This window comes from Salmo salar, chromosome ssa20, assembly GCF_905237065.1.
Source record: "Salmo salar chromosome ssa20, Ssal_v3.1, whole genome shotgun sequence".
Taxonomy (NCBI): domain Eukaryota; kingdom Metazoa; phylum Chordata; class Actinopteri; order Salmoniformes; family Salmonidae; genus Salmo; species Salmo salar.
In genome coordinates, this window is record NC_059461.1 from 33,358,647 (window position 1) to 33,383,744 (window position 25,098).

General features: G+C 39.9%; 1 protein-coding gene across 1 annotated transcript in view; it reads right to left on the minus strand.

The window, feature by feature from the left end:
- The window catches only part of LOC106580460 (uncharacterized), a 33,387-nt gene continuing 8,289 nt past the window's right edge, over nt 1–25,098 (minus strand). Inside the window, exons 2-7 of the mRNA XM_014161559.2 lie at nt 20,685–21,682; nt 13,491–13,542; nt 12,822–12,954; nt 4,158–4,312; nt 1,751–1,996; nt 1–1,516 (exon numbers count right to left, since the gene is read on the minus strand). Coding sequence (XP_014017034.1) covers nt 770–1,516; nt 1,751–1,996; nt 4,158–4,312; nt 12,822–12,954; nt 13,491–13,542; nt 20,685–21,682 — 2,331 coding nt within the window. The 3' untranslated portion in view covers nt 1–769. The remainder of the gene's footprint in view (nt 1,517–1,750; nt 1,997–4,157; nt 4,313–12,821; nt 12,955–13,490; nt 13,543–20,684; nt 21,683–25,098) is intronic.

Sequence of the window (25,098 nt, forward strand, 5' to 3'; positions counted from 1 at the left end):
TGTAGACCTCCACAAGTCTGGTTCATCCTTGGGAGCAATTTCCAAATGCCTGAAGGTCCACGTTCATCTGTACAAACAATAGTACGCAAGTATAAACACCATGGGACCACGCAGCCATCACACCGCTCAGGAAGGAGACGCGTTCTGTCTCCTAGAGATGAACATTTTTACTAGGATTAAATGTCAGGAATTGTGAAAAACTGAGTTTAAATGTATTTGGTTAAGGTGTATGTAAACTTCCGACTAAAACTGTACGTGCTCTTTATGACAATGTTAAAATTAGGCGAAATCAAAAGGCACCGAATTTGTGGAACAACCCATATCCCCCCCCATTAGGCCCCTCACTTAGACCACTCTCAGACAGTCCTAACAAAATTCTTGTTTCAGAAATATTTTTTTGCTAAAAAGCTATTTTTGTATATTTTTTTACATTTTATTGGACAACTATAACAGTAAGGTACTTAAATGTTACCCAGAAAGTATTTGATATTGAGATAAAAAAAGTCTGCATTGGGCCTTTAACTTTATAAAAATATATATAGTGTGTACTAGTATGAAAACATCCAGTTTGTCACCATAAAGCAATTGACTTCAAGAATGTAGAAATGCCATATAAAAGTTGATTTCAGTAATCAAAAAAGTTAGTTTTTGCATTTTACAAAGGTGGCACTAAAAATAGTTTATTATTGCTTTGCTGGGCCAACCCAAGAGTCCATACTTTGTCTGTCCGCTCTCCTGTCACATGAACTGGATGCTGGACTGTCACTGGTCACATCACATTGCCCGTCACACTGCATGGCACTGTTGATTGGCTGAGGGAAGGCATCTGGATCTGATTGGCTGTGCTGTGCACGAAGGCGGACTTTAACTCGTTAGTATTGGTAGCTGTGTGTGAGTCAGAGGGGTGAGGGAGAGGGTAAGGACTGGCCCCTCCTGAGGCCTGACTCCCCCATGGCCTCCACTCTGACCTTCCCCTCTGGAGGAGGGGGCCATTGGCTGCGCTCTGGGGGCCAGGGTTGTGGCTTCTGCCGGCGGGCCCCTTTGCCTCATACACCCCCCGACTCAGTCCGTTCAGCATGGAGGAATGCCCCAAGTGCTCAGCCAGAATCAAGGGCTGCCGGTCCTCCTCCTCACAGATGGCAAACACCGGGACACTGACGTGGTCGCTCTCTGCTGGGAAATCACGGCGCTTCCCACCCTGCACCTCTTCCGGCTGCCCCTGCCCAGAGGGCTGGGACAGGGAGGCCTGGAGGAGGGGGCCCCCGGGGGCCTTGGTGCTGTCTGAGGGACTGGACCCAGAGAGCAGGCCGAAGCAGGGCCCGGTGAAGCGGGAGCGCCGCATGTTGCTAGCGGAGTTTAGGCAGCGCTGCCTCTGTGCGGGCAGGGTGAGGGGATACGAGACGTTACTCATGGAGGAGTTGGAGGCGTTACTGTCATCCTGGGCCTCCAACTGGGGGTCGGAGAACACTTTCCTGCTGTCATCCCCACGGCAGTCTGACACAAAGCCTGACGGGGCCTGGGGGGGGAACAACATCTAGTCAGCACATATCTCTCCGCAGTGCAACATGACACTCATTGTTTTTTTTTATGAGTCTTGAAAATGATTTAAAAAATCCACAGAAACATACATTAAATGACTGTAATTCACTCTGGGTAAAAGCGTCTGCTAAATAACAAAAATGTAAAGATATACAGTTTATGATGGTGTGACTATTATTCAACAGCACTGCTGAATGACCAAACTACTAACGCTGTCCACCAGCTTAGTGAAGGGACTGGTGGAGTTCCAACTGCACCACTTCTTGTGTAACTGGGGCAGTGGAGGGAGGAAGTCCTGGAAGGTGCGGACGCTCCAGGCCCGCGGCCGGGGTCGGGCACAGCTGGCACTGCTATCCTGGGCAGCATGGGTCTCTGTGGGCGAGGCAGCCGGGTCTGGGGAGGGCCAGTCACTGACAGGGCCAGGGCTGGTGTCACTGTGCCTCAGAAACCTCTCCCGCTGCTCATAGGAAGGAGACACAAAAAAACAAATCAAATATAATTCAATCAAACCCACCATGCAGTGTCTGTGTTCATGGGGAGTAGTAAACAAACAGAGTTCTTCAATGGAAAAGCATCTGAAAGAGGTTAAACGCTTAAACCCAGTGAACCCGCTGTAGCAATGTTTACACAGTGCATTTTTTTACAAACTGCTGCCATGGCAGAAAACTTCTTATTCTGAAACCTGGAAGCACCTACATGTGATTATTTCCTAATTTTATTTGACCATAGGAAAATGAGCCACTGTGTGAATACAATGCATATTCGATTGACTTGAGCACTCAGTCAATGGAATTTTCACCACCAGTGGCATCGGAGCGTAAATGAGACATTGGCTAGGAAGAGAAAGACTCACAAGATAGCTGGATAAAAATAGCTGCATAGTATCAGAGGTTGCATTATATTCAAGCACTGACCTGCACCTCAAATCACAGTTGACCTAAAAAGGGCAACAAGCAAACCATTGAATCAGGCATGTAATCCAAAACAACAACAAAGTGCTGCCTGGTAGTGGGTGCAGTCAGTAATTCCTACCTCTATGATTCCAAGAACCATACTCACAAAGATTCTCAGAATAGGAGTGCTGATATAGGATCAGTGTTGCCTTTAAGATCCTAATTAAAAAAATATACATGGAGGGGGGGGCCTGATCCAAGATCTGCTCTCCTACTCCGAAGGCCAGTTTTCCCTTCCCAGATTTTTTTTGTTATACCTTTATTTAACTAGGCAAGTCAGTTGAGAACAAATTCATATTTACAATGACGGCCTACCGGGGAACAGTGGGTTAACTGTCTTGTTCAGGGGCAGAAGGACAGATTTTTACCCTGTCAGCTCGGGGATTCAATCCAGCAACCTTTTGGTTACTGGCCCAACGCTCTAACCACTAGGCTACCTGCCACCCTGGACTCAAAAGTAATCTCAATGGAGAATCTCCATGTCCAGGGCTAGGCTTAATCTGAGTTGGCAAATCCGCCTCGGTGAGTCTTTACGGTAGTTGTCTCATTGATATAAATGGCAGGTCAGAGGTGAAGGGCCCATCAGTCACGTGTCCCCCCTCAGTCAGCTAGTAAATCAGGGGAGGGTAAGGTTGGTGGGGTAGAGGTTTAAGGGGTTGCTCCTTTCAGAAAGAGAAATAATCCTTACTGAGAATCACTAACAGCTCGCTTAGTCTAGAGGAGACCCCCTCTCAGCATGCACACACACAGGCTAAGATTGTTGTCTGACAAACTAAGTGATATTAGAACAATAACTTATGACTCTGAAGTAATGACTTGAAAAGGATGTTTTTATATCTTCCCATTAAAAGTCTGAACATTTACAAACACAGACCATGCACCTCACACAGACACACTTGAAGCTGGGAAACTGGCTCCCCTGATAATATATCCATTAGGCTAGGCTGCAGGAAAGCTCGCCAGCTCTCTAATATCTGACAGGTCTGCCTTATGCCAACTCTTATTCCAATAGAGCATAAGCAAAAATGCTGGGTCATACCCTCTCCTACCCCCAATCTCCTGTCGCTGCGTTTATATACTTTGATACCTCTCTGCTACTGCCTGGGTGTCATGCCACCGCTAGAGGAGGTTCTCTGCTACTGCCTGGGTGTCATGTCACCCCTAGAGGAGGTTCTCTGCTACTGCCTGGACGTCACCCCTAGAGGAGGTTCTCTGCTACTGCCTGTGTGTCACCCCTAGAGGAGGTTCTCTGCTACTGCCTGGGTGTCACCCCTAGAGGAGGTTCTCTGCTACTGCCTGGACGTCACCCCTAGAGGAGGTTCTCTGCTACTGCCTGGACGTCACCCCTAGAGGAGGTTCTCTGCTAGTGCCTGTGTGTCACCCCTAGAGGAGGTTCTCTGCTACTGCCTGGACGTCACCCCTAGAGGAGGTTCTCTGCTACTGCCTGCGTGTCACCCCTAGAGGAGGTTCTCTGCTACTGCCTGGACGTCACCCCTAGAGGAGGTTCTCTGCTACTGCCTGGACATCACCCCTAGAGGAGGTTCTCTGCTACTGCCTGGGTGTCACCCCTAGAGGAGGTTCTCTGCTACTGCCTGGGCGTCACCTCTAGAGGAGGGCACCTCGATTGGTCCTAGCCAGCATTACCTGCCTCGCCTCGCTCCTTACCGTATGGGCCGAGAACAGCAGTCTGCTGCTCGGACTGGGCGCAGATGAAATGATAAACACCTCATCTGTCCCCAAGTCCAGTTCCGTGAGACCATTGGATAAGAGGTCCACTTCAGCATGCTCAGACATATCACCACCAACACTGACCGGGGAACCTGGGAAGGAAAGGAAGGGATAGTTGTTTTTTAATAATTTAGTTGTGACAGATACAATTAAAACATTGCTACATTGAAGGCACAACAGTCAGATGCATTGCACCATCACACCTTAGTTTACGCTAACTTCCACTGCTTTTCCCTAAAAGAGCGCTTGAAATGGAATGTTACAGCTTGGTCTCCATAGGCTACTGTATATTACTGCACTGTGTACCCAGTACACTGTGTACTCACTGTAGCCACAGTACTTGTCCACTCATATTTCTGTTAACTCAGTGAGTTCCAAAGGTGCTTGCACTCAATCCATGAAAAGGAATAACCCAAGGAGGCCGAGATGCAAAAATAATATACTTATTTTAATGAATTCTTGAAAGAATACAGAAGGGTGACATTGCAAGGTGCTAAAAATAGAAAAAAAACTAATGATGACATGGTTGAACTCAGCGTGAGGAGAAACATGGTGTTCCTAATGCTCTCACGCTGTTATACAGGTTAAATGTCATGACCTGTAAATCTCTCTGTGGGCTCAGCTACAATGAGAGAGCCTTTGGATTGTTCTGGGATAAACCCAGTGTTACGCCAAAACTAAATCCATTTTCCATTGAGACTTCTAATGCTGCACTTCCCACCTCCCAATCACACCTAGAATCCTACCAGTTCTATTACTGTTTAGAATTCTACCCGCTCTATTACAGTTTAGAATCCTACCAGTTATATTATTTCTATTACTGTTTAGAATCCTACCAGTTCTATTACAGTTTAGAATCCTACCAGTTATATTATTTCTATTACTGTTTAGAATCCTACCAGTTCTATTACTGTTTAGAATCCTACCCGCTCTATTACAGTTTAGAATCCTACCAGTTATATTATTTCTATTACTGTTTAGAATCCTACCAGTTATATTACTGTTTAGAATCCTACCAGATATATTATTTCTATTACTGTTTAGAATCCTACCAGTTCTTTACTGTTTAGAATCCTACCCGCTCTATTACAGTTTAGAATCCTACCAGTTATATTATTTATATTACTGTTTAGAATCCTACCCGCTCTATTACAGTTTAGAATCCTACCAGTTATATTATTTATATTACTGTTTAGAATCCTACCAGATATATTATTTCTATTACTGTTTAGAATCCTACCAGTTCTTTACTGTTTAGAATCCTACCAGCTCTATTATTGTTTAGAATCCTACCAGTTATATTATTTATATTATTGTTTAGAATCCTACCAGCTCTATTACCGTTTAGAATCCTACCAGATATATTATTTCTATTATTGTTTAGAATCCTACCATTTCTATTACTGTTTCGAATCCTACCAGTTATATTATTTATATTATTGTTTAGAATCCTAACAGTTCTATTACTGTTTCGAATCCTAACAGTAATATTATTTCTATTACTGTTTAGAATCCTACCAGATCTATTACTGTTTAGAATCCTACCAGACCTATTACTGTTTAGATTCCTACCAGCTCTATTACTGTTTAGAATCCTACCAGCTCTATTATTGTTTAGAATCCTACCAGTTATATTATTTCTATTATTGTTTAGAATCCTACCAGTCCTATTACTGTTTCGAATCCTACCAGTAATATGATTTATATTACTGTTTAGAATCCTACCAGATCTATTACTGTTTAGAATCCTACCAGACCTATTACTGTTTAGAATCCTACCACTTATATTATTTATATTATTGTTTAGAATCCTACCAGATCTATTATTTATATTACTGTTTAGAATCCTACCAGTTATATTATTGTTTAGAATCCTACCAGTTGTATTACTGTTTAGAAATCCTACCAGCTCTATTATTGTTTAGAATCCTACCAGCTCTATTATTGTTTAGAATCCTACCAGCTCTATTATTGTTTAGAATCCTACCAGCTCTATTACGGTTTAGAATCCTACCACTTATATTATTTATATTATTGTTTAGAATCCTACCAGCTCTATTACTGTTTAGAATCCTACCAGTTATATTATTTCTATTATTGATTAGAATCCTACCAGTTCTATTCCTGTTTAGAATCCTACCAGTTCTATTACTGTTTAGAATCCTACCAGTTATATAATTTCTATTATTGTTTAGAATCCTACCTGCTCTATTACTGTTTAGAATCCTACCAGTTATATTATTTATATTACAGTTTAGAATCCTACCAGCTCTATTATTGTTTAGAATCCTACCAGATCTATTATTTATATTACTGTTTAGAATCCTACCAGTCCTATTACTGTTTCGAATCCTACCAGTAATATGATTTATATTACTGTTTAGAATCCTACCAGATCTATTACTGTTTAGAATCCTACCAGACCTATTACTGTTTAGAATCCTACCACTTATATTATTTATATTATTGTTTAGAATCCTACCAGATCTATTATTTATATTACTGTTTAGAATCCTACCAGTTATATTATTGTTTAGAATCCTACCAGTTGTATTACTGTTTAGAAATCCTACCAGCTCTATTATTGTTTAGAATCCTACCAGATCTATTATTGTTTAGAATCCTACCAGCTCTATTACGGTTTAGAATCCTACCACTTATATTATTTATATTATTGTTTAGAATCCTACCAGCTCTATTACTGTTTAGAATCCTACCAGTTATATTATTTATATTATTGATTAGAATCCTAGCACTTCTATTATTGTTTAGAATCCTACCTGCTCTATTACTGTATAGAATCCTACCAGTTATATTATTTATATTATTGTTGTTAATCCTACCAGTTCTATTACTGTTTAGAATCCTACCAGTTATATTATTTATATTACTGTTTAGGATCCTACCAGTTCAATTATTGTTTAGAATCCTACCAGCTCTATTACTGTTTAGAATCCTACCACTTATATTATTTATATTATTGTTTAGAATCCTACCAGATCTATTATTTATATTACTGTTTAGAATCCTACCAGTTATATTATTGTTTAGAATCCTACCAGTTGTATTACTGTTTAGAAATCCTACCAGCTCTATTATTGTTTAGAATCCTACCAGCTCTATTATTGTTTAGAATCCTACCAGCTCTATTATTGTTTAGAATCCTACCAGCTCTATTACGGTTTAGAATCCTACCACTTATATTATTTATATTATTGTTTAGAATCCTACCAGCTCTATTACTGTTTAGAATCCTACCAGTTATATTATTTCTATTATTGATTAGAATCCTACCAGTTCTATTCCTGTTTAGAATCCTACCAGTTCTATTACTGTTTAGAATCCTACCAGTTATATAATTTCTATTATTGTTTAGAATCCTACCTGCTCTATTACTGTTTAGAATCCTACCAGTTATATTATTTATATTACAGTTTAGAATCCTACCAGCTCTATTATTGTTTAGAATCCTACCAGATCTATTATTTATATTACTGTTTAGAATCCTACCAGTCCTATTACTGTTTCGAATCCTACCAGTAATATGATTTATATTACTGTTTAGAATCCTACCAGATCTATTACTGTTTAGAATCCTACCAGACCTATTACTGTTTAGAATCCTACCACTTATATTATTTATATTATTGTTTAGAATCCTACCAGATCTATTATTTATATTACTGTTTAGAATCCTACCAGTTATATTATTGTTTAGAATCCTACCAGTTGTATTACTGTTTAGAAATCCTACCAGCTCTATTATTGTTTAGAATCCTACCAGATCTATTATTGTTTAGAATCCTACCAGCTCTATTACGGTTTAGAATCCTACCACTTATATTATTTATATTATTGTTTAGAATCCTACCAGCTCTATTACTGTTTAGAATCCTACCAGTTATATTATTTATATTATTGATTAGAATCCTAGCACTTCTATTATTGTTTAGAATCCTACCTGCTCTATTACTGTATAGAATCCTACCAGTTATATTATTTATATTATTGTTGTTAATCCTACCAGTTCTATTACTGTTTAGAATCCTACCAGTTATATTATTTATATTACTGTTTAGGATCCTACCAGTTCAATTATTGTTTAGAATCCTACCAGCTCTATTATTGTTTAGAATCCTACCAGATCTATTATTGTTTAGAATCCTACCAGCTCTATTACGGTTTAGAATCCTACCACTTATATTATTTATATTATTGTTTAGAATCCTACCAGCTCTATTATTGTTTAGAATCCTACCAGATCTATTATTGTTTAGAATCCTACCAGCTCTATTACGGTTTAGAATCCTACCACTTATATTATTTATATTATTGTTTAGAATCCTACCAGATCTATTACTGTTTAGAGTCCTACCAGTTATATTATTTATATTATTGTTGTTAATCCTACCAGTTCTATTACTGTTTAGAATCCTACCAGTTATATTATTTATATTACTGTTTAGGATCCTACCAGTTCAATTACTGTTTCGAATCCTACCAGTTCTATTCCTGTTTAGAATCCTACCAGTTCTATTACTGTTTAGAATCCTACCAGTTATATTATTTATATTATTGTTTAGAATCCTACCAGCTATATTATTTCTATTACTGTTTAGAATCCTACCAGCTCTATTATTGTTTAGAATCCTACCAGATCTATTATTTATATTACTGTTTCGAATCCTACCAGTCCTATTACTGTTTCGAATCCTACCAGTAATATGATTTATATTACTGTTTAGAATCCTACCAGATCTATTACTGTTTAGAATCCTACCAGACCTATTACTGTTTAGAATCCTACCACTTATATTATTTATATTATTGTTTAGAATCCTACCAGATCTATTATTTATATTACTGTTTAGAATCCTACCAGTTATATTATTGTTTAGAATCCTACCAGTTCTATTACTGTTTAGAAATCCTACCAGCTATATTATTGTTTAGAATCCTACCAGATCTATTATTGTTTAGAATCCTACCAGCTCTATTACGGTTTAGAATCCTACCACTTATATTATTTATATTATTGTTTAGAATCCTACCAGCTCTATTACTGTTTAGAATCCTACCAGTTATATTATTTATATTACTGTTTAGAATCCTACCAGCTCTATTATTGTTTAGAATCCTACCAGATCTATTACTGTTTAGAGTCCTACCAGTTATATTATTTCTATTATTGTTTAGAATCCTACCAGTTCTATTACTGTTTAGAATTCTGCCAGTTATATTATTTATATAATTGTTTAGAATCCTACCAGTCCTATTACTGTTTAGAATCCTGCCAGTTATATTATTTATATTATTGTTGTTAATCCTACCAGTTCTATTACTGTTTAGAATCCTAACAGTTATATTATTTATATTATTGTTTAGAATCCTAACAGTTCTATTACTGTTTCGAATCCTACCAGTTATATTATTTATATTACTGTTTAGGATCCTACCAGTTCAATTACTGTTTCGAATCCTACCAGTTCTGTTCCTGTTTAGAATCCTACCAGTTATATTACTGTTTAGAATCCTACCAGTTATATTATTTATATTATTGTTTAGAATCCTACCAGCTATATTATTTATATTACTGTTTAGAATCCTACCAGCTCTATTACTGTTTAGAATCCTACCAGGTATATTATTTATATTATTGTTTAGAATCCTACCAGTTCAATTACTGTTTCGAATCCTACCAGTTATATTATTTCTATTATTGTTTAGAATCCTACCAGCTCTATTACTGTTTAGAATCCTACCAGTTATATTATTTCTATTACTGTTTAGAATCCTACCAGATCTATTACTGTGTAGAATCCTACCAGCTCTATTATTGTTTAGAATCCTACCAGTTCTATTATTGTTTAGAATCCTACCAGTTCTATTATTTTTTAGAATCCTACCAGATCTATTATTTATATTACTGTTTAGAATCCTACCAGCTCTATTATTGTTTAGAATCCTACCAGCTCTATTACTGTTTAGAATCCTACCAGTTCTATTACTGTTTAGAATCCTACCAGTTCTATTACTGTTTAGAATCCTACCAGTTCTATTACTGTGTAGAATCCTACCAGTTCTATTATTGTTTAGAATCCTACCAGTTCTATTACTGTTTAGAATCCTACCAGTTCTATTACTGTTTAGAATCCTATCAGTTCTATTATTTCTGTTATTGTTGTTAATCCTACCAGTTTTATTACTGTTTAGAATCCTACCAGTTATATTATTTCTATTATTGTTTAGAATCCTACCAGTTCCATTACTGTTTAGAATCCTACCAGTTATATTATTTATATTATTGTTTCGATATCCTACCAGTTATATTATTTATATTATTGTTTAGAATCCTACCAGCTCTATTACTGTTTAGAATCCTACCAGATCTATTACTGTGTAGAATCCTACCAGCTCTATTATTGTTTCGAAGCCTACCAGTTCTATTATTGTTTAGAATCCTACCAATTCTATTATTTTTTTTAATCCTACCAGATCTATTATTTATATTACTGTTTAGAATCCTACCAATTCTATTACTATTTCGAATCCTACCAGTTCTATTACTGTTTCGAATCCTACCAGTTCTGTTACTGTTTCGAATCTTACCAGTTCTATTATTTCTATTACTGTTTAGAATCCTACCAGATCTATTACTGTGTAGAATCCTACCAGTTCTATTATTGTTTAGAATCCTACCAATTCTATTATTTTTTTAAATCCTACCAGATCTATTATTTATATTACTGTTTAGAATCCTACCAATTCTATTACTATTTCGAATCCTACCAGTTCTATTACTGTTTCGAATCCTACCAGTTCTGTTACTGTTGCGAATCTTACCAGTTCTATTATTTCTGTTACTGTTTAGAATCCTACCAGATCTATTACTGTGTAGAATCCTACCAGTTCTATTATTGTTTAGAATCCTACCAATTCTATTATTTTTTAAAATCCTACCAGATCTATTATTTATATTACTGTTTAGAATCCTACCAATTCTATTACTATTTCGAATCCTACCAGTTCTATTACTGTTTCGAATCCTACCAGTTCTGTTACTGTTTCGAATCTTACCAGTTCTATTATTTCTATTACTGTTTAGAATCCTACCAGATCTATTACTGTGTAGAATCCTACCAGTTCTATTATTGTTTAGAATCCTACCAGATCTATTATTTATATTACTGTTTAGAATCCTACCAGCTCTATTATTGTGTAGAATCCTACCAGTTCTATTACTGATTAGAATCCTACCAGTTCTATTACTGTTTAGAATCCTACCAGCTCTATTATTGTTTAGAATCCTACCAGCTCTATTATTGTTTAGAATCCTACCAGCTCTATTACTGTTTAGAATCCTACCAGCTCTATTACTGTTTAGAATCCTACCAGCTCTATTATTGTTTAGAATCCTACCAGCTCTATTACTGTTTAGAATTCTACCAGTTTTATTATTGTTTAGAATCCTACCAGATCTATTATTGTTTAGAATCCTACCTGCTCTATTACTGTATAGAATATTACCAGCTCTATTATTGTTTAGAATCCTACCAGCTCTATTACTGTTTAGAATCCTACCAGCTCTATTACTGTTTAGAATCCTACCAGTTATATTATTTATATTATTGTTTAGAATCCTACCAGTTATATTACTGTTTAGAATCCTACCAGTTATATTATTTCTATTATTGTTGAGAATCCTACCAGTTCTATTGCTGTTTTGATTCTACCAGTTCTATTACTGTTTAGAATCCTACCAGTTCTATTACTGTTTAGAGTCCTACCAGTTATATTATTTCTATTATTGTTTAGAATCCTACCAGTTTTATTATTGTTTAGAATCCTACCAGTTCTATTACTGTTTAGAGTCCTACCCGCTCTATTATTGTTTAGAATTCTACCAGTTCTATTATTGTTTAGAATCCTACCAGTTCTATTACTGTTTTGAATCCTACCAGTTCTATTATTTCTATTACTGTGTAGAATCCTACCAGCTCTATTATTGTTTAGAATCCTACCAGTTCTTTTATTGTTTAGAATCCTACCAGTTCTATTATTGTTTAGAATCCTACCCGCTCTATTATTGTTTAGAATTCTACCAGTTCTATTATTGTTCAACATCCTACCAGTTCTATTATTGTTTAGAATCCTACCCGCTCTTTTATTGTTTAGAATCCTACCAGTTCTATTATTGTTGAGAATCCTACCAGTTCTATTATTGTTGAGAATCCTACCAGCTCTATTACTGTGTGTTGGAGGTCTGACAGTCAGGCCAAGTGTACCATTTTTCTGTCATAGTTTCACAGCCGAATGAAATAACAGTGCCACAATTACGTTGAACATGTAAGTTCAGTTTAGGGGCAGATGAAGTCATTGTCAGCCAGGTCGGAACCAGACCAAACACCCCAGCGGTACCCCTCAATCATGGAGATAGGGAGGGGGAGCAGGGCAGGGGGAGTGAGGGGAGAGAGTGGATTCACTAGGCTAGGTGGCTGGAGCACAAGTAGAGGGAAAAACAGGGGAGTGTTAGAGGGAGAGAGACGAGATTGAGTGTGTGTGTGTGTGTGTGTGTGCGCATGCGTGCGCGTACATACCCACCTGTGTGTGTGAGGCTGAGGGAGTGGTTGTTGTCGTTCTCTGCCGTGCCAGGGACCTCCAGGCTGGGCTGATTAGGAGCCACCAGCTGCAGCTCACGGACGTCAGCTCCAGAGTTCTGCACTCCCTCCTGCACCTACAATTTAGAGTCAGCAAGTACTATTACAGCTGCCTACCACAGCACATACACCAAGGGAGTAGGGCTGCACAGCACTATGAAATACAGACATGAACTAAAGTTGTTTTGATCCATTAATAAAATGTTTGATAACCAATGGGGTATTATGATCTCGTGGCAATAAAATACTAAAAGAGACCAGAACTTGTAGGACTGTTTTGCTTCTTTCCTTTTTAGCACACTAAAGTTCAATCCCAAATAGAAGTGTAATAGGGAAGTGTAACTTGTCCAGTGTGTGTGTGTGTGTCAGTCAGTCTGACCCCAGTCAGTCTACCTCAGGCTGCCTGCCCTGCGTGGGAGAAGTTGGACAACAACAGCGCCAGGCCAGCGGAGGGTATTTGCATTTGTTCCAGTGGCTGTAGTCTAGAGGATATGAAGTAAATGTTCCCTGATTCATTCCAGTCAGAAGCTAGCCTACAGAGGAATGTCTGGACACACACACACACACACACACACACACACACACACACACACAGGGGTCGTTTTCTGTTTACCTCAGAGTTGTTGGATGAGCAGGGGCTGGCTCTTTTCGGACATAGTTTAGGTCTGGAAAACAAAAAAAGAGCCACAACATTGCAGTTATGCATTTCTTGACTGTTTTACATATCTTTGAAAACCATTATTTACTTTTTGACGACATTCTCTTTCATGCTATTTGTGAAAGCTTGACTGTTATTTAGAACAACTGTTCTCCAAAATGTTTTACAAAATGAACATATTCCCCCACAATTAGAAATGGGAACAGATTGCCTTCACTGAGGTTCTTCCTCAAAACATAAAAAGTCTAGCTAGCTAAATCACTACAGACAAACAGCCCCAGGTTGTTTCTCTAAAGGGCAGCTCCAGCAGCTGAGGGGTTCTGTTCATTAACCGAGATCTAAATGCTTTTGTATACCCATTTCTGGTACAATTAAAAACCATGGCGCCAGGACACGACTAATACAACTCTAACTGCTCTCCAACATGCATGAGGGATTTCTCTAAACCATTCATGGCTGTGGAAGTCGTTGCTGTAAATGAGAATGTGTTTTGAGTCAACTTACTAGGTAAAAGAAGGGTAAAATAAAAAATGTATACAAATATTACGCATGATGGAAATGCCCTTCTTGGCTTTCTGATAATGTTTCATCCGTGTGTTGTTGTTCCTGGTAATTAGACTTTCATTTTATTAGAAGTGTGTTTTCAATTTCCCTTTCATTAGCAGCAAGAAGTAAGAACTACACAAATGGGCTTATTGTGCTCAACAGCCACACATAGGTTTTTGAGAATAACCAATTTCTACCGTGTAACCTATTTCACGGAGATGTACAGTATGTTGCTACAGTATATCATAAAGTATTGTGTGTATGTTTGTTTTTTTCAATACAGAATGCTTTCAAGCTGAGAAAAATGTTACATTTCACAAGTAATAAAAAAAACTGTGCTTTTCCTTTAAGTTTAGTTGACTAGATTGAGGGGAATTTTCATAGAGATAGATGTTTTATATGTATGGGAATTGAAACCTTCCTGGAGGGAACTAGAGATGTGAATCAGGCCGTTAGAGTACAACGGCGATACTCATTTAGTGAGTACCTGGCATGGATAATATTACACCCTGCTAGAACTGGTACTAGCAGCATGTGCTACTGTTGTCTCCCCATGGGATCCACCGAGAGAACAACCTGTAAATTACACCTTTTGATACTGTATGTTGTTCTTGTTCTATTAAACAACCACGATGGCACCTCGGCAGAACAGAGGCTCACAGCACAGCAGCACGAGGATCTCTGCTCTTCTTGTCTTCCTTCCTTCCTTATTCTCCCGCTGGCTTTTGTATGGCTGCATTTATCTTTGTCAGTTGGAATCGATGCCAGGTGCTGCACCTTGAACGGCCCTCACCCTCCCTCCCTCCGTCTCGCTCCCTCCATGTCTCGCTCGCTCTCCCTCCCCCTCTCTGTATAATGGTGAGAATGCTGCACATCAAGGCAGCTACACCCAAACCTTTCACTGGGTCTCATCAGGGACCAACCAAGGCCTCCAGCTGAGTCAACAGGCAGGCCATCAGCAGTGGAGGAGGAGGAGGAGGACTGACTGGCTGACTATCCCATTCACGGCTACCATCTCATTCATGGGAGGAATCTTTGTTACACTGGCCCACATCAAAGACACAACAGTTGTGCCATCTCCCTTGGAGGGTCAGAAAAGGACAATTCTTGCCATTGTGCAGAATGTGCATGGTCTTGTTTATGTTTATGCTTGAGAACTGCATGTCTCAGGTTGTCAGGGAAATATATTTATAACAGAAAACGTGTCTGACAAAGGTATCTTTATGACTCATTTCTTTCTGCATGGCTTGCTTTACCTGAAGATGTTGCACAGGTGAACTACAGGGATCATGAAGAGACAATCATTCCCATTGTGCATGGTCTTGTTTATGTTTATGCTTGAGATCTGTATATCTCTACGAGTCAATAGGGAAAGCAATCAAAATGTGTATGACAAAAGAACATTTTTGAATTTCATATTGTATAATAACACAAAATCTGAACAGTTCCATGCCTGATATTACTGTACATTCCTTCTCCTCCTGTAATCCACCTCAAAACATCCCCTGCGCCCCATATCTTTCCCTGTCTAATGTACCCATGTGGAAGAGGTAGGTTACAGTAAAATTGTGTCATGAAAATCATAACCAATCCTACATGTTAAAACACTTATAATGAGTTTACATGGTCCTTGACAGTGTAACATTATGGTCTCCTACCAGTATATTGGGATATTCATGCATTTATTAACTTTTTATCAGATACGTTATGCATATTGTACATGTTAGCCATCTATTGTACTTTTTACTGTAGGCTACATCGTCATTGATTGATTTGATTTGGATCTCTTTTAGTCCCCATTTGGACTAATCTTCCAAGAGTCCTTAAACATTAAAATACAATTTATAATACGAATACATTTTCACATACAACACACTATTACAAACATACATAATATACTAACATGATGACCCAATAAATACTCAATCTAAAAAATATTGATTCTTCATCTACTATAGTCCCACAACATTTCTATGTATTATATTTAAATCATTTTAAAATAATGTTTAAATTTATATATTGAAAGATTTCTGATTTGCTCAGGAATTTTTTATTCCATTTCTTTATTGCTCTAAATTGAAATGTTATTTTGCCTATTTCTCTTTTCTGTCTGGATAACGTATAGATGGTGGACAATCTATTCCTAGTATTTACAGAATGTCTGTCTCTTACCAACTGAATACCATTGTGAATAGAACTTGGCCGTCCCAAATGATGTATATTATGAAATAAAATAAGCATGTTTTTTTCAATTATCTTGTCGAGTGATGCCCAACCAAGAACATTGCGCATGACTGCAATAGAAGAACCATATCTCCACCTTAAAACAATCCTTGCTGCTTTGTTCTGTGCAATCTGCAACCTTCTAACTTCACTTGATGATGCATTTCCCCAGACCACAGAACAGTAGTTCACCTGACTCTCGATTAATGCTTGTGTTATTTGCTGAATAATTTTTCCTGGTAAATATTTAGCTATCCTTCTGATTATGCATGCTGTTTTAATAATGTTTTTACATAGATTAGTTATTTGAGACGACCATGATAAGCAGTTGTCTAGCTGCACTCCCAATAGTTTGGTTTCTGCCACTTCTTCAATTAGTACTCCTCCCATACTTAATTGTATCCCATGATGTTTTGGCCTTTTCCTAGTGGAACAGACCAACATAACTTTGGTTTTCTTGGTGTTTAAAACAAGTTTGTTTTGGCAAACCCACTCCCTGATATTCTCCAAATCTCCTTGTAAAGCTTGCTGTACCTGTTGAACCGATTGTCTTGCTGCATAAATTGTAGTATCATCTGCAAATATAGTAGCTTGAGTTTCAGCTAAGGCATAGGGAAGGTCGTTGGTATATATTAAATAAAGAAGTGGCCCAAGGCAGCTGCCCTGCAGTATTCCACAGTTTAACACGAGGGGAAGAAAATGAACCATTGATATAGGTGGACTGTTTCCTATCAATTAGATATGACTGTACCCAATTCAATGCTACCTCCTTAAAACCATAATGCATTAATTTTGTCAAAATTATTTCATGATCTAAAAATAGCACACCCACAAACTTGCCATTATCCATAACATTGAGCCACTGGTCAGTCATATCAACCAATGCAGTGGTAGTGGAATGGTTTTTGCGATAAGCATGCTGACTGGGTGTAATCAGATCATTCTTTTCCATGTCACAATACCCTCCAATATCTTACTGAGTGTAGGGAGTAGACTAATTGGTCGACTATTGGCAGGAGTAATGGGTTCTTTGCATTCTTTCGGAATAGGAAACAGTTTCGCATGCTTCCATACATTTGCAAACATCCCCTTTTCCAGTGACCAATGAAATATATATCTCAGTGGAACTGCAATCTGGGGAGCAGCACAGCGAAGCAAAAAATTGTCCATAAGACCATAACCTGTAGATTTACCATCAGGTAATGCCTTCAATAGGTTTAACACCTCCTCCACTGACACCGTTTGTAGACTAAAAGAGCAGACCTTATTGCTCATAATATGATCATCAATCCATTGGACAATAGCTTGCTTGGAAGAATGTATGTTTACATTGTTGCTCAGTAAATTAATTCTCTTTGTAAAAAAATCTGCAAAATGATTGGCAATATCAACTGGCTTTGTTATTGTTCTCCCGTCAACCTCCACACTAGATGGGCATGTTGAGATAGATGTACCAACTAAGCCCTTAACTGTGTTCCATACCTTTTTAGAATCATTTTTACAATCAATGAAAACAATGTTATAAAATAACTTTTTTTTCTTTCGATTCAATTTAACTGCATAATTACGTAATGTTCTATAATTCTGTTCATCAATTTCTAATTTTCACTTGGCTGCTAAGACTTTTGCCATATTTCTTTGAGAAAAAGCCTCACCCTGTTCATCATCAATCCATGGAGATGGACAAGCCCCAACTACTCTTTCTTACTGGGGCATGATGGTCCATTACCTCAGTGAGCAAATCAATAAAACATTCTGTCGCGTGATTTAAATCATCCTCTAGATAAATCAGCTCCCAGGGTACAGCAGCCAAATCATTTAGAAATAGCTCATGATTAAACAATTTAAAATTTCTCTTGACCACAACCCTAGGGGGTTTCTTTGGAACCTTGGTGTTCATGGTTATGGTCACAATATTATGGTCTGTCCAGCCCACTGGTATTGATCTGGCTTTTAAACATTGCAATGGTATATTACAGAAGATTAGATCAATGCATGTGTCTGAACAATGACCCAACTTAATTGATGATCTAGTAGTATCATTAACAATTTGTTTCAAACCACAGTTCTCGGCATATCTCATCAATTTTGTTCTATTCGTATTATTGTGATCCTTCCAATTTATATTAAAATCACCCAAGATAAATACATCTCTGTTGCTATCTGTGGCCTGGTCAAACCCAGTGCATAAGTCATCCAGATAGGACACCTTAGAGCTTGGAGGTCTATACACACATCCTACCAATATGGCTGCCTGGTGAGGCAGATGTACTTGAGCCCATAGTGCCTCTACTTGACATACATTAAGGTCATCCCTTCTCTTAAAAGGTATCTGATTCTGAATGTACAGTGCTACACCCCCACCATTCCTATTCCTGTCTCTTCTCAGTAGACTATATCCATGAATGTTCATTTGCCCATCATTTACAGATGCATCTAAGTGCATTTCGGGTCAAAGCCAAAATATGATTATTATTTATTGACCAATGTCATTGGGCTATTCATGTCCCCTTTCATTGTGAATTTGTACTTTGCAGAGTTGACGTACAAGGGCAGCACAGCAAGTTTTTCCTGTTATTGTCAGGTATGCCACGTGTTTTTTTTGTTAAGAAATGTTGACAATATTTTACCGTTAGCAGTTTGCAAGTGCACTGTCATTGAGAAAGTTGGCTAGCCTAGGCCTATAAATTATAGTGTACATTGCGTTTGTTATTGTACTGTTATGTGAAGCAAGATTATTGTTACAGTGCATTCGGAAAGTATTTAGACCCCTTGACTTTTTCCACATTTTGTTACGTTACAGCCTTATTCTAAAATGTACAAATGTTTGTATTTTTGGTCGGGGCCTCTCGAGTGGTGCAGCGGTCTAAGGCACTGCATCGCAGTGCTAGAGGCGTCACTACAGATCCGGGTTCGATCCCGGGCTGTATCACAAACGACCATGATTGGGAGTCCCATAGGGCAGCCGCGACCGGGAGACCCATGAGGCAGTGCACAATTGGCCCAGCGTCGTCCGGTTAGGGGAGGGTTTGGCCAGCTGGGATATTCCTTGTCCCATTGCGTTCTAGCGACTCCTTGTGGTGGTCAGGTGCATGTACACTGACTTCGGTCGCCAGCTGTACGTGTTTCCTCTGACAAATTGGTGCGGCTGGCTTTCGGGTTAAGCGAGCAGTGTGTCAAGAAGCAATGAGGCTTGGCGGGGTTGTGTTTCGGAGGACGCACGGCTCTCGACCTTTGCAACTCCCATACGGACTCGAGAGAGAGGCTATGATGGGAAAAGACTGTAACTACCAATTGGATATCACAAACTTGGAGGTGTCTCCAGAGATGCTAGATCAGATTCAAGTCCGGGCTTTGGCTGGGCGACTCAAGGACATTCAGAGACTTGTCCCGAAGCCACTCCTGTGTTGTCTTGGCTGTGTGCTTAGGGTCGTTGTCCTGCTGGAATGTGAACCTTCGCCCCAGTCTGAGGTCCTGAGTGCTCTGGAGCAGGTTTTCATCAAGGATCTCTCTGTCCCTGTCGCTGAAAAACATCCCCACAGCATGATGCTGCCACCACGCTTCACCGTATGGATGGTGTCAGGTTTCTTTCAGACGTGACACTTGGCATTCAAGCCAAAGAGTTCAATCTTGGTTTCATCGGACCAAAGAATCTTGTTTCTCATTGTCTGAGAGTCCTTTAGGTGTCTTTTGGCAAAACTCCAAGCAGGCTCTCATGTGCCTTTTCCTGAGGAGTGGCTTCCATCTGGCCACTCTACCATAAAAGCCTGATTGGTGGAGTGCTGCAGAGATGGTTGTTCTTTTGGAAGGTTCTCCCATCTCCACAGAGGAACTCTGGAGCTTGATTTTTGCTCTGACATGCACTGTCAACTGTGGGACCTTATATAGACAGGTGTGTGCCTTTCCAAATCATGTCCAATCAATTGAATTTACCACAGGTGGACTCCAATCAAGTTGTAGAAACATCTCAGAATGCACCTGAGCTCAATTTCGAGTCTCATAGTATTTCTGTTTTTTATTTTTAATACATTTGCACAAAAAAAAAAAATATATATATATATATATATATATATATATTGTTCACTTTGTAATTATGGGGTATTGTGTGTAGATTGATGAGGATCTTTTTTTATTCAATCAATTTCAGAAAAAGGCTGTAACGTAATGTACTTTCCGAATGCACTGTACAGTGTATGTAAGCCGATCAAAACACAACGCAGAGGCAATCTACACCGGTCACATTTGCACAATTCTCTCTGCATGTCACCCCTGAGGTACTGGTTCAATATAAATAGGTTGCTCTGACTCCCTGATAACACAACACGTATGTGACAAATGGATATCATATCACAGCAACTCTCTCTGCATGCTTTTACATACCTGAAAATGATGCATAGAGCGCTGGTGAGCACCATGGCAAAGAAGGCTGCTCCGCTCATGGCAGCCAGCAGAGAGTCCATCTTGCTGGCCCCGGCAGGGGCGTAGGCGTGCCGGGGGTCATCTCCATCCAGTTCTGTCCGGTTGTGGTAGTGAAAGAGCAGGGCGAAGCCGCGGCCCCAGTGGGTGGTGGTGATCAACTCCATGATGACTTCTACCATCTCTTGGCTGGAGCCAAACACCAGCTGGCTGCTGGAGGGCCGGTTGGAGCCACAGAAGCGCGAGGAGAAGGTGAGGAGGTCCGAGATGTAGAGGACGTCGTGGGGGCAAGCGTCCACCACCTGGGTCTCAGAGCTCACTGACTCCGTGTCCATGGGGGGCGGAGAGGTCGGAGTGGTGGCCTTGTCTACAACCACAGCCAGATCTGGGGCTGCTGCTCTGGGGTTAAGGGTAGGGTTTAGGTCAGGGTCGCCTCTGTGGAGAGGAGAGGTGATTGAGTTCACCGCTGCCTGGTCCCTGGGTAGGAGGTGTGAGGGGGGATGTGGGGATGCAATGTCAGAGGTGGACCTTTTAGCAGAGTTGGAGACTTTGGCGATCTCCATCTTGGTGGACTGCTCTTGCACCACCACCACCTGCTTGACCTTGTCATTTTGGAAGGAGGACTGGGGGGCTTTCGCTCTGCCCCCTTGAGCCTGAGTTACAGGGACGTCTTTAGCCAGCATTGACATGTTTTCATCTGTGACAGGACCGCCAGACGGGAACATTGCCCCATCGTCAGCATCTTCCACTTTCAAGTTAGAGAAGGCAGTGTACTGGGTGGAGGGGTCGTGGCTCTCGAATACATCAAAGTCAAATATCTCCAGTATGAGCTGGTGGCCGACGGGCACAAAGAACTGCCAGACACAGTGGGTCCCTGAGGAATAGTTATAGGGAAACCCAGGAGACAGGATGAGGCCTTGGACATCCACAACATCCACCTTCGCTCCACAATCAAAGTAGACCTGCAATCACCACATACATGGGCTTGGTGAGGGGGACATGAGTGTACGTAAAAATGCTAGCAGCTCTAATGATCAACATTTCTACTGTATACCAGTACTTGTTAAAGACTTAAAGAAAATCAGCAGACATAAACATTTAATAAAAAGACATGATGATAAAGTCTAGGTACATATAATACAAATAAGGCTGCCTTTTAAACAAATAATACAGTTGAGCTGAATTGCACATTGCCTAAAAAACAATGAACTGCATCCAGACCTGAACTACTCAACCCTCCTCTTCTGCCAGCCAGTATATCAAAGCCATGGCGGTGCCTTGCATGCCTGTGCTTGGGTAACCCTGGGGAGGGTTTCTTAAAACACGCTGAGCTGGCTGTAATGCTTCCCAGGTGTGTGGGGTGGACGGTGAAGGGGGACCTCAGCCTGGCTAAGCAGCGGCAGATGTGTGGCTGGGGCTGCTGGGCCCAGAGCTCAGGTCCAGACCTTTGTAGGAGGGCTGGTGTGTTTATGAGCTTTCCTCTCAGCCCAGGTTATGGACTGTGGGAACCGAGCGACGACCTAGCCGGGGCTCAACCAGCACAGCCTCCACCACCAGACAGGTAACAAACCAGCCAATGCCCCAGGCAACACTAGTAGTTTGGCTGGGAACACTTTAAAACGTGGTGTGTGTGTGTGCAAAAGGAGCACCCGCACCACTGCCATCGACACACGCCAGATAGACGCTTTGATTGCCACTACGTGGCCCATCTCATCTCTCCATATGCATGCATTTATCAAAGGCATTCCTCAGATTTTAAGAAGCCAAATCTGGATGTACTTTTCAATCATCACTGTATTAGAGAGGCTGCTGCTAGGTTTGGCCTCAGCAACCCCCTCCGTCCTTCTGACTGCAACTCTGCAACTCAAAGGCCTCTCTATTGCTGATACAGCTGGCAGCCTCACAGCCAGGTCAGAATGTCCCTTACAGAGAGCTGGAGGGCAGTAAGGACATACATATCTCTGTGTGTGTGTGTGTGTGTGTGTGTGTGTGTGTGTGTGTGTGTGTGTGTGTGTGTGTGTGTGTGTGTGTGTGTGTGTGTGTTCTGTACAGTTAATGAAAGACGTGTTTTCAAAGCACATGAATGCACCGAAAATATTGAATGCATTTTATTACGGATATCACGCCAGAGGTGTGACAGTCCTGATCGCCTGACCATCACGTAACAGCATATGTAATCAATCTGTTTCAGACCTCCCTATCCTGACCACAATTTTGCAATATGTTGGTGAACAACATTGGACTAAAAACATTGGATCAAAACATTGCAACAGCGTATTAATCTCAGCTATTATTTCAAACCATGGGAAAATATGTATATTATATGCATGGAAATGAACCACGCAACTTATCATGTGTTATGCTAGTAATCCAGTATGTGTTTTTGGTTTGTATTAAATACAATTGACAAATTATAATAACAGCGTCTGTTAAAGAAATTAAAGAAGGAGTACCTTTAAAAAGCAACAAATCCCTTTGAAAACGGCCTATGTGGCATCGATAGGAGTCAGAAACAGTTATTCTAGTGTCAAAATTGACTATAAAGTGTAAATAGAATAATTTGTCATAAAGTCAGTCTCGTCTAAAACGGAGTTTGGAACATCCATGCGTCACAACGGGTAAATTAAGGTTGAGTTTTTGATTTGAGGATGTACAGTACTACTCAAAGGTTTGGACCCGCCTACTCATTCAAGGGTTTTTCTTTATTTATACATTGTAGAATAATAGTGAAGACATCAAAACTACGAAATAACACATGGAATCATGTAGTAACCAAAAAAAGTGTTAAACAAATCTAAATATATTTGAGATTTGAGATTCTTCAAAGTAGCCACCCTTTGCCTTGATGACAGCTTTGCACACTCTTGGCATTCTCTCAACCAGCTTCATGATGTAGTCACCTGGAATTCATTTCAATTAACAGGTGTGCCTCGTTAAAAAGTCAAATTGTGGAATTTCTTTCCTTCTTAATGCGTTTGAGCCAATCAGTTGTGTTGTGACAAGGTAGATAGCCCTATTTGGTAAAAGACCAAGTCCATATTATGGAAAGAACAGCTCAAATAAGCAAAGAGAAACGACAGTCCATCATTACTTTAAGACATGAAGGTCAGTCAATGTGGAACGTCAAGAACTTTGAAAGTTTCTTCAAGTGCAGTCGCAAAAACCATCAAGCGCTATGATGAAACTGGCTCTCATGAGGACCGCCACAGGAAAGGAAGACACAAAGTTACCTCTGCTGCAGAGGATAAGTTCATTAGAGTTGCCAGCCTCAGAAATAATAGCCTCAGAAATAAATGCTTCAGTTGATCTCAACATCAACTGTTCAGAGGAGACTGCGTGAATCAGGCCTTCGTGGTCGAATTGCTGCAAAGAAACCACTACTAAAGGACACCAATAATAATAAGAGACTTGCTTGGGCCAAGAAATAGCAGCAATGGATATTACACCGCTGGAAATCTGTCCTTTGGTCTGATGAGTCCAAATTTGAGATTTTTGGTTGCAACCACGTGCCTTTGTGCAGCATTGCTTGCTGTTTGGGGTTTTAGGCTGGGTTTCTGTACAGCACTTTGTGACATCAGCTGATGTAAGAAGGGCTTTATAAATACATTTGATTGATGATCTTTGTGAGACGCAGAGTAGGTGAACAGATCTCTGCATGTTTGGTTCCCATCGTGAAGCATGGAGGAGGTGTGATGGTGTGGTGTTGCTCTGCTGGTGACACTGTCAGTGAGTTATTTAGAATTCAATGCTCACTTAACCAGCATGGCTACCACAGCATTCTGCAGTGATACGCCATCCCATCTGGTTTGCGCTTAGTGGGACTATCATTTGTTTTTCAACAGGACAATGACCCAAAACACACCTCTAGGCTGTGTACGGGCTATTTGACCAAGAAGGAGCTTGAATGAGTGCTGCATCAGATGACCTGGCCTCCACAAATCACCCGACCTCAACCCAATTGAGATGGTTTGGGATGAGTTAGACAGCAGAGTGAAGGACAAGTGCTCAGCATATGTGGGAACTCCTTCAAGATTGTTGGAAAAGCATTCCAGGTGAAGCTGGTTGAGAGAATGCCAAGAGTGTGCAAAGCTGTCATGAAGGCAAAGGGTGGCTACTTTGAAGAATCTCAAATCTAAAATACATTTTGATTTAATAATATTTTTTTGGTTACTACATGATTCCATATGTGTTATTTCATAGTGTTGACGTCTTCACTATTATTCTACAATGTAGAAAATAGTAAGAATCTACGAAAACCCTTGAATGAGTAGTAGTGTCCAAACTTCTGACTGGTGCTGTACATTTGCCCACTAACATGGGGTGAGCAGCTGCAGTGATTTCTCTCTATCCAATAGCAAAGACAGTGAGACCTGCCCAG